General features: G+C 37.2%; 1 protein-coding gene across 3 annotated transcripts in view; it reads right to left on the minus strand.

Annotated features, from left to right (window-relative positions):
• Positions 1-203: 203 nt before the first annotated feature.
• LOC103513491 overlaps positions 204-10899 on the minus strand; it is a 17791-nt gene continuing 7095 nt past the window's right edge. The window contains exons 2-6 of one of the 3 annotated variants that reach the window (XM_008478325.3): positions 8478-8554; positions 6610-6696; positions 1360-1429; positions 1151-1270; positions 204-393 (exon numbers count right to left, since the gene is read on the minus strand). In XM_008478325.3, coding sequence (XP_008476547.1) covers positions 301-393; positions 1151-1270; positions 1360-1429; positions 6610-6696; positions 8478-8554 — 447 coding nt within the window. In that variant the 3' untranslated portion in view covers positions 204-300. Of the gene's footprint in view, positions 394-1150; positions 1271-1359; positions 1430-6609; positions 6697-8477; positions 8555-8616; positions 8800-10899 lie in introns of all 3 variants that reach the window. The other 2 variants (XM_008478326.3, XM_017445846.2) reach the window with 2 other exon arrangements.

Here is a 10899-nt window from a genome sequence, read left to right on the forward strand (position 1 = left end):
AATATTTTGAACCCTAACAAAATGTGAGAATGCTACATCCACTAAACATTAAATATTTTGAACCCTAAGAACTAACAAAATTTGAAGTGCTTTTACAACATCCACTTAACTTTCAGTATTATTATTATTATTATTATTATTATTATTATTATTATTATTATTACTATTATTATTATTATTATTATTATTATTATTATCATTATCAGTCGCTAGGAACTGATCAACCAACACCCCTAGTTGTTTATACATATCACTGTGATCAAATGGAGATCACAAGATTATCACTTGTGTTTTCAACTCCTATGGAATCATGAACGGGACTACCAGATCATTTGTGTGCTCTACTTTGACATTTTTCAAAGCCAGCTCTGCTTTCTCACTGGCATTATTAATCTGAAAAAAAAAGAGGACAACTTGAATAAGAGGTATACCTTTCATATAAATAGTGTTTTATGACAGGCCAAGTAAAATGTAGGGTGGAATCTTCTAAAATATATACAGCCCCTTGTGTAACTGACTCACTCACTGACTCACTCACTCATACTAATTCTAACCCACTCATATAAATAGTGTTTTATGACAGGCCAAGTAAAATGTAGGGTGGAATCTAGTGTGAGTTGAGCTATGATTCGCTAACATTTAATCATTGCCCCGCTCTTTAAATATAAAACAACACTTCAAAACTGTTTAAACAATAACCAGTACTACCTGGTCTTAACCCTTGCTTGGTTAAAGTCCTAAACATTAACCAGTCCTACAGTCCTTATATGGTGTTCGAGAATTGTATGAAAAAAAAGAAAGAAAGAAAGAAAAAAAAAAAAGAATCGGCATATTTCTGTTCAGGATGTGTAAAAATCTACATGCCACAGCAGCTTTCCCGCTAGTTCAAATCTGATTTCGGCAACTATGACACAAACTCTTCTGCAAAAGAGCTGCGGCAGTTTATTTTGTATTGTCTACTGCTGGCTGAGGTTCAATTTCAAAGTTTGTAATGTGCGCTTATCCAACCATCTTGATGACAAGAAATAATGGATTACTCTGATTCAATGGTAAAGAAAAAAGAAGCTTTCAACCTTTCTTTCATCAAGTTTCAAACAACCCTTAACCCTTGCTTGGTTAAAGTCAGCAATTGTGGCAGGTTAACACTCACCAGAATGTAATCACCAATATCACAGAAGCATGTGGCTGGAGTGGGCATATCTACTAGCAAACACTCCTCATGTCTCAATATGTGGGGTAAAGGTGCTACATTTAATTTCCCCTTGTAGATGTAGCTGGAGTGGGCATATCTACTAGCAAACACTCCTCATGTCTCAATATGTGGGGTAAAGGTGCTACATTTAATTTCCCCTTGTAGATGTTCATTCTCTCTATGTACTCATTGTGCTCTAAATTATTGCAGCCCTGAGAACTGATATCAATGACTTTCCTGGAAATAAAAACAAGAATATATATATATAAAGGATTGTAAATACATAAAACCTGTTCCCTGTCCTTTTAATTACGTAAGACGTATTACATGTAGGTACTTCTTTTCTAATAATTCAATACATCCGAGTTGAACTCATACGTACGTACAGTAGTCATCTCAGATTGGGCAAAAGAGTCTGAGTGAGGTCTACAGTTCACAGAACTACTAGTAAATACGATTACAATAAATTATAATCGTAATCACATCTTTCGAGTCCGTTATTACAAATCATAATTGTGATTTTTTTTTTTTTTTTTTTTTTTTTTCCCACTCATAAATCTTACACTACGTACAGTAGGTCGTTCGCGCACATGAATCTTTGTGAACCACATAACACTAAAAGTTCAAATCACGAATGCATAAGATTGTTCCTCTACACCACATCGAAGGCCTTGAAATACGCTCCCGTGCGCGATGACATCACAACTCTTTAAACTTCAAAGTTATTTTTCGGAGTTTTGACCTCAGATTTGGATTTTTCACAAATGTTTACGTAGGCATCGACCTTTTATAAATTTATTCATAATTTTTACCCCAATGCAACAGTTCTATTTAGTGTACATGGATAGACCAGTCCATACAAAGTCCGTATTTTGTTTGACAGAGTTTAAAAATTCAAATAAATTATTTATCTAGGTGCACGGCAGTGCGCCAGGCCAAGTTCCGGCCTCAGCACGCGAGTGTGTATATTACACGAAACATTTGAAGCCATTTTTACCCCTATCATAACTCCGTGAATTACGCACGTATTGTTACGAAATTTGGACCATATGTTAAGCTATACTTGCTTATTATGCCTGCGAAATTCCGAAGTTCTAGCTTTAAAGGAAGGGGTAGAAAAGGGGCCTAGAAAATCGCTTATTTTAAGAATGACTGACTCACTCATCAAAATTATGAAGCACTTCCTGATGTCGTAGAAACTTGAAATTTGGCAGGATGGTAGGTTTTGCAATTGGGCAAAAGTTGCACTGGGTTCCGCCCAGAGGCGTATTTAACACGGGGAACACACTTTGAGGCCAGCAAAACTTTTCCTGTGTTTATTATTTCAGATTTAATTTCTTTGAAACAAAACTCAGGTACGATATAAGGTCTCAGGGGCGAAGCCCCGGGAGCGCGCAGCAAGACCGTAAACAAGGGAGCGCGAAGCGCGACCTACGCACAATCCGGCGAAGCCCCCGGGAGCTCGCAGCTCGATCGTATACAAGGGAGCCGAAGCGCTACCGTACGCATTAGAAAAAACAAAAACACAAATGTGAAAAAAAAAAGGCCAAGTTCCTATCCAAAAATGTCGTCCTATAAAAATGGTGAGATCAGAAAATTAATTCCAAGTCTGCATTCCCAGTTTTTCGTGTCTGCTGAAAATGCTGAATCTCAATTCCTTCAACCTTCTCTCAATTTCAACTTGGCTATGATTTTCTTACTCAAATACAGGGTCCGGCAGAAAGAACGAACGGTTTTCATTTGCCTATCTATGTTAAAACTTGTCAGAAACTGGCGATGTTGGTATCGTTGTATTCCTCAGAGTCTAAGTTTTTGGAAAAGTGGGTTCGCGGAAGTCGGAGCATCGTCCGTTGGTTGCAGAGACATTTCTAAAAAAATCGTGTTTTTTGACATTTAGTCCGAGGATTTTTTGTATAAATTTTAAAGTTTGACCTCATGGTAATGTTCCTATGACCGAAACTGGAATTATTGGTCTTAAAACAATCCCCAAGGAAGGCACTAGCAACTATTGCTCTTTGAGAGGGTCATAGAACCGGCTGGAGTCTCAAAATTGGTGGAAATTAGTACCCTACACGCCTTACACTTGAATTTAGACCACGCTACGCCACTGCAAAAAAGGTCTCATTCTCATCCTTGGATAAAGTACAAGTTTTCCTGAAAGATTGAGGGCCGAATGCACAGTCGTTCCTAAATGATTACTATGCATATGAACTTTAGGAAAGCACTAAAAGGAATCCCTAATCATTAAGGTACGACTGTGATGATAGGTGAAAAATCGTTTGATACAGTTTGATAGGTTAAAAATCAAAAGTGACCTATGACGAACAGACGCTATTAGTATTAAAGCAGAAGAAAATAAACAACATAGGAAAATGGATACCTTAAGGAAATAGGAAATCTTAAGGAAAAAGGGAACCTAAATCATTTAGGAACAACTGTGCATTCGGCCCTATGTGTTTTGTAATGTAAAAATTGGATATAACAAGGCAAATTTTTTTCGAGCTTGAAAAAAACACATTGAACCTGAACTTTGGAAATTCGAAGACATCAAAAACATTTGGTCATTCGGATGTGAATATTCTAATCAATGTGATTTTTCACGCCGAATCAAATGGTGCTACTTTTAGTACTGTCTGACGGTGCGTGAAGTTAGCACCACAACTTTTGCTGCGAATTTGTACCAAAGCCCATCATTTAGTACCCATTTTGTTCCAGCAAACCGAAGACATCAAAAACATTTGGTCATTCGGATGTGAATATTCTAATCAATGTGATTTTTCACACCGAATCAAATGGTGCTACTTTTAGTACTGTCTGACTTACGGTTGAGAAGTTGCGGGTTCGATACTCCCCTGTGTCAACAAATTTCCCTTTTATTTGTGAACTGTTACCAAATAAGCAAGTGAATAGTTGATCCCATGGGATTTTTCACGTCAAATCAAATGGTGCTACTTTTAGCACTCTCTGACTTACAGTTGAGAAGTTGTGGGTTCAATACTCCCCTGTGTCAACAAATTTCCCTTTTATTACATTTTTTTTTACTTTCTATATCTTTTCAAATACCTACATATTCTGCAAATGTAATAGAAAGTCGTTCCGGATGGCCATAGCCACCAAATGCCCCCGGTCCAAGGAGTAAGAAATGTGTTTTCTATTTGTTCTTGACTTTGCACACCACATGGTCAAAAATTTACTTTCTATATCTTTTCAAATACCTACATATTCTGCAAATGTAATAGAAAGTCGTTCCGGACGGCCATAGCCACCAAATGCCCCCGGTCCAAGGAGTAAGAAATGTGTTTTCTATTTGTTCTTGACTTTGCACACCACATGGTCAAAAATTTAGAGCGTTATTTCACCATGATACTCAATTTCCTTGTGCAATAACTTTGTCGTAGTATCATAAATGTTAAAAACATGTGTTTTCAACTGTAACTCGTGGAAAGAAAATGTACATTTCAGTATTGGTAATGTGATTCATAAATTATGCATTCACAAATATAGATTGCAATTCTGTAACAGACGCATAGAACAAACCAGTGTGTCATGCCTGACTTGTCTGCACATTGAATTTCCTCAACAATATTTTGCTCTTCTATTTCTGGCAAAAAGCCCAAGTAAGATCTTCTGATATGTTCCATGGACAAAATATCTTCTTTTTTTTACTTTCTATTACTATTAAGTATAGGGAACCTATACTAGGACTACTAGGTAGGTAGGTAATGAGAAAATATGTACCTATTGCCAGGACTACCTACTTGAGTTGATTAAAAATACCATTTAAACAAAGCAGAAATGATGACTGTATTTTTGTGAGGTGATGGTTAATTGATTACAACAAACTAATACTACATATTATGCTTTTAAAGAATAAACACAAGTCACCACGATGATTGACTGCATTTCTTGACGAGCCTATTACATGGCTAGAGGCCATCACTCCGGTGTATGGCAGATAAATAAAATGATCTTTTATTTAGTGTCTGCCATCACCATTCTTTGTGGATATCATTACTAAGTGCCTACTGCCTCCTTTGCAATCATTTTCCATATTTCAATCATTTTTTTACACTCGTAATGTCGCCACTGGTCGCTACTCGAATCCAGTAGCTACTCAATTGTCCTCACGAGGCTGAGTGCACCCCGAACTCGGTCAAAAATTGTGTACCTTCCCACTTGAGTTTTCCGTCCTCAGCTCCCAGTCTATTAAAATGAAAAAGTTATGCTGACACAAGGTCTGTGATTTTTAAAAAAGTGGTTTTTTGGATGTTTCTCGGAAACAAAACCAAAGTTAGGAAAATGACCCACAGAACCTTATTGGAAATTATGAGATCTACCTGCCCCCTGAGCCATTGTCAGTGTTTTTCTGGCACACCCTGTATGTAAAAAAAGTCATCCCCAGTTATGGTCGAAAAAAGCGGTTATTCTAAGGAAAAGTGATATTAAAGAGAGGTGATATGGACCACCCGACTTGGCGTCCTGAGCTCAATCCCAGTGACTTTTCTTAATAAGGACAGAGTCTACATCGATAAGCAAAGTACCCTAGCTAATTTGAAAAGGCCATTAGAAGAAAATTGCGAGCTATGCTTTGAAAATTTCGAAGAGTCATGGAGATTTTTGTGGCGCTGGAGGAGGGTGTGTAGAAAAAAAGGATCGACACTTAACGAGCGTTGTGCTCCACAAAAACTTCGATATCAAAAAATGACCAGATATTCTGAAAAGTAATAATGTTTTGTACATTTCAAAAGAAAAATCACTACTCTAGCTTAAAAATTGACTCCGTAGCATGATTTTGAAAACCTCCGTTCTTTCTGCCGGACCCTGTAAATAAATAATTGAACATGACACCCTCAAGGAAAAACATAGCCAAGTTGAAATTGAGAGAAGATTGAAGGAATTGAGATTCAGCATTTTCAGCAGACACGAAAAACTAGGAATGCAGACTTGGCCTTAATTTTCTGATCTCACCATTTTTATAGGACGACATTTTTGGATAGGAACTTGGCCTTTTTTTCACATTAATTTGTGTTTTTGTGGGGATCTCACTCCTTTTTTTCTAATGCATACGGTAGCGCTTCGGCTCCCTTGTATACGATCGAGCTGCGCGCTCCCGGGGGCTTCGCCGGATTGTGCGTACGGTCGCGCTTCGCGCTCCTGGGGCTTCGCAAGGTGTGCATGCGGTCGCGCTTCGCGCTCCTTTGTTTACGGTCCCGCTGCGCGCTCCCGGGGGCTTCGCCGGATTGTGCGTACGGTCGTGCTTCCCGCTCCCTTGTGTTTGGTCGCGCTCCGCGCTCCCGGGGCTTCGCCCCTGAGACCTTATATCGTGCCTGAGTTAAAAAAATTAAATCTGAAATAATAAACACAGGAAAAGTTTTGCTGGCCTCAAAGTGTGTTCCCCGTGTTAAATTCATACTAACGTGAGAGTATTTTGTAGAATACGGTGCAGATCTGATTGTTCATCATTTTTCTTTGATTGTGCTGGGCTAAGTGGTTCTATATTTGCTCTGAAATGTGTAAAAATAAATAAATGGATTAAAAAATATAATAATAATAATAATCTCGGCTGACTCCAAGAAAAATGTCAATTTTTCCAACCCACCGACGCTATTTATATTTTCTTTGGAAAAAGTTTTCTTCTGATTGGTTGAAATAAACATTTTTCCAGCCGGAAAATTGAATTTTATTTTTACAGCCCTTGTGTCTCCAAAGAACAAAACAACGACATTGCAAAGGCACCAACACACGGTCAGTAGTTTTCTAGCATCAAAATCTTTTTCGAGCTTGAAAAAACACATCAAACCTGGACTTTGGAAATAGATCATGCCTATTCTGATCAAAATTTTGTGCCCTGGCTCGAGGTTTAAAAAAAAACAGTTTATCCATTAAAATTAAAAGTTATGACTTAATAGAAAAAGGCGAAGAAAGAAGAAGATTATTCTTTTTTTACAGTACATACTTAGGTACTTATATTAACACTTTTACCGCCAGTGTTACGCCAAAGTAACACCTTTTTTGTGTGATAATGGAAAACCGTGTTACGTCAAGTTAATTGTTGGAGCCCTTGGTTTTACTTCAATATATCACCGATAAGATTTTTGATCCAGGAGTTCTCCCTGACCTAGGGACGGCTCTCTCTCTCTTTTTTACATACACACATACACACCCACACACACACATACACACACACCTCCATTAACTTTGCTCTCTCATCCTCTTCACCTCCCATATTGCTGGTATAGTAGTTGTCTATGTCTCTATTGTCAATCTCCATTAACTTTGCTCTCTCATCCTCTTCACCTCCCATATTGCTGGTATAGTAGTTGTCTATGTCTCTATTGTCAATTAAGTTCTACATACCTATTCATTATTAGTTATAGTTTAGTGTTTATAGCATAAATTTAAGTTATTTAAGTATATAGGCTTTATTATAATATTGTGAACATACTATGTATAACCTCCATTAACTTTGCTCTCTCATCCTCTTCACCTGGTATAGTAGTTGTCTATGTCTCTATTGTCAATTAAGTTCTACATACCTATTCATTATATTAGTTATAGTTTAGTGTTTATAGCATAAATTTAAGTTATTTAAGTATATAGGCTTTATTATAATATTGTGAACATACTATGTATACATCCACAATAAAATATATTGATTGATTGCTGGAATGGCTTTTCAAGGCTTCTAGCAATCCAGGGATATAAAGAACTTTTTCCTGGGACTTTTTCTCACTTGTATGACTAAAATCACAACAAATTTAGCTTGTTATATGGACTAGGTTTAGGTACCTATATTAATTTTTTTATGTTAGCTTGGCGTATGTGTTTACTGGGTAATATTTACGCAGATTTGGACTATAAATATAAGTCCACATACGTCAAAGTATATGTTAGCTTGGCGTATGTGTTTACTGGGTAATATTTACGCAGATTTGGACTATAAATATAAGTCCACATACGTCAAAGTATCACCGGTGCTGGCATGAAAATTTTGTTCAATGTTTTCACACAGCGCCGGTGTTACGTGATTGGTTGTGGCATCCTGTAAACACATGTACATTGCAGCTGTGGCGGTCAAAGTGTTAACAGAAATAACAAAGTGGTGGATAAGTACGGACCCTTTATGGATAGAGAGCTGAGAATTGACTGTTAACATATTAAAAATATTAATTTTTGATGGGATTGTTATGAACAGACTGTAGGTGAAAATAACATGTTTCAAGCTACTTAGGTCAATGCACATTTGAGGCCAATGGAGAAAAAAATGGACAGGTTTAAAACTTACAGAGTAGGTGGACTAGTTTGAATTGATGTATTAGGGTTATCTGGATGTATCAAGGTTCTTCTCTCACTATCTCCTATCTGTAAAATAAATAAAATTAATATAGAACCAATTCTACAGGGTGCGCCAGAAAAACACTTACAATGGCTCAGGGTAGGTCATCATCATCATCTTCAATCTTGTGATTGGTTGATAGCTCTCCACTCCTCCCTATCTGAAGTCTTCCTCTTCGTTTCCGGATATGAACAGCTTCCGGAGTATTTGACTACTTGGTCGATGTAGCGGGCACGCGGTCTTCCTCTTCCTTGCTGACCCTCTCTTTTACCTTCAATTATTGAAATGATGAAATCATTATGCTGATACACAATACACATGGCCCATCCACCTGTGTCTCCTCTCCTTTAGTATTCTCCAAATCTGTCTCTCTTCCTGCACCAGCTCCAACACTCTCTCATTCGACATTCGCTCCGTCCACTTTATCTTCATCATTCGCCTCCAACACCACATCTCAAACGCTTCAATCCTCTTCTTGTCCCTTTCATTAATCATCCAGGGTAGGTAGATCTCATCATTTCCAACAAGGTTCTGTGGGTCTTTTTCCTAACTTAAAAAAAAAACACTTTTTAAAAAATCACAGACCCTTTTTAGGTCCTAACTGTTTCATCTTAACTGATAAACTGTTTTTGATAAAACCACGAGCCAGAGCACAATTTTGATTCGAAGACAACCGCACATGCTGGGTAATTTTAAAGCCTCTCGTATGTTTCTCAGATAGTATGTTATTTCTTCGGGAAAGACGTGATTTAAAAAGGCAAAAAAGGTCTCATTCTCATCCTTGGATAAAGTACAAGTTTTCCTGAAAGATTGAGGGCCGAATGCACAGTCGTTCCTAAATGATTTAGGTTCCATTTTTGCTTAAGATTTCCTATTTCCTTAAGGTATCCATTTTCCTATGTTGTTTATTTTCTTCTCCTTTAATACTAATGGCGTCTGTTTGTCATAGGCCACTTTTGATTTTTCACCTATCAATATTTGTTCAAAAAAGGTTTTCTTGTTACTAACAACTTCATTTTATGATCAATTAATTAAGAAAAAATACAAGAAAAATTAAAATAACATTGTTCACTTGGTCAGATTCACATTGACAGCTCAGAAATGAAAAAAATGATATTTTCAAATTTTCTTCTCTTCTATTTGCGACCCGATTACATTACTTTCCTTCCTAAAGGATAAGGAAAGTAAAAATTTCTTTTCAGTTTGAAAATAGCGGCGGGAAATCATCAGGGTGTGTTTATGTACTGGGGTGATGTTAGATATGTACTTATGGATACCTACTTTCGGTAGTCTTGATTTGAGCCAGGTTATTGTTGTTCAATAAAGTTCAGTTTGTTCTTACTAAAATGAAACAGGTGAGATAGGCCATTCTCGGCCTTTGAGCGTGTAAAGTTGGGGGGAAAATTGAAATTTTGATTTTTTTTTTCCGCAACTTGTACAATTGGTGTCAGGAAAAAATTTCAATTTTTGAATTTTTGATAATGAATTTTGAAATTATGAGGGAAGGGAAGGTGATCCCTGAGATGCAATTCGAAGGTGATGTGGCCTTGTACAATCTGAATTCATTTTTTACTTTTTATCTCTAGTTTGCACGTTTATATTATACTTTTCATTTATATTAGATATAACAAACAAGCGAATTACAAAGCAAACAAAAATAAATATAAAATAAATTTTAAAAATTGCCCCCGGGACAGCTATCTCACGTCGTCCGAGCTCATCTCAACCCGGTACATAAACACACCCTCAAGCATTGATAAGATAGGTATATACAAAAATCTGGTGTGAACATCACACGACTTTCCTTATCCTTATTGAATGGTGCTTATTTGGGTGTTTTGTTGTAACATTTTCAATATCTCTAACCGTTTAGTCGGTATATATTAGCTGAAAACCGCCAGAAAACGGTCGAAAACCGCCAAAAAGCGGTCAAAATACCGCCAACCGCAGCACCTATCTCAACCGAACCTTTTGAGTTGCATCCTTGTCGGCCAAAAAGCGGTCAAAATACCGCCAACCGCAGCACCTATCTCAACCGAACCTTTTGAGTTGCATCCTTGTCAGATTAAATTTGTGAACTACATACCAAATTTCAAATATCTAGCTTATATACCGTTCCCGAGATATTGTTAAATTACACCGAAAACCGCCAAAAAGCGGTAAAATGCCGCCAACCGTTGCACCGGGACCAAAAGTTTCGTGTCGCATCCTTGTCACATTTGACAGCTACATACCAAATTTCAAGTCTCTAGCTCTTACCGTTCTCGAGATATTTTGTGAATCACATATGCGTAATGGAGCAGTTGCAAATGCGTAAAAATTATAAATAAATGGTCGATTCCTATGTAAAAAGTTGGGAAAAATTCAAATC

The sequence above is a fragment of the Diaphorina citri genome, unplaced genomic scaffold (genome assembly GCF_000475195.1).
Source record: "Diaphorina citri unplaced genomic scaffold, Diaci psyllid genome assembly version 1.1 scaffold979, whole genome shotgun sequence".
NCBI classification, from domain to species: Eukaryota; Metazoa; Arthropoda; class Insecta; order Hemiptera; family Psyllidae; genus Diaphorina; species Diaphorina citri.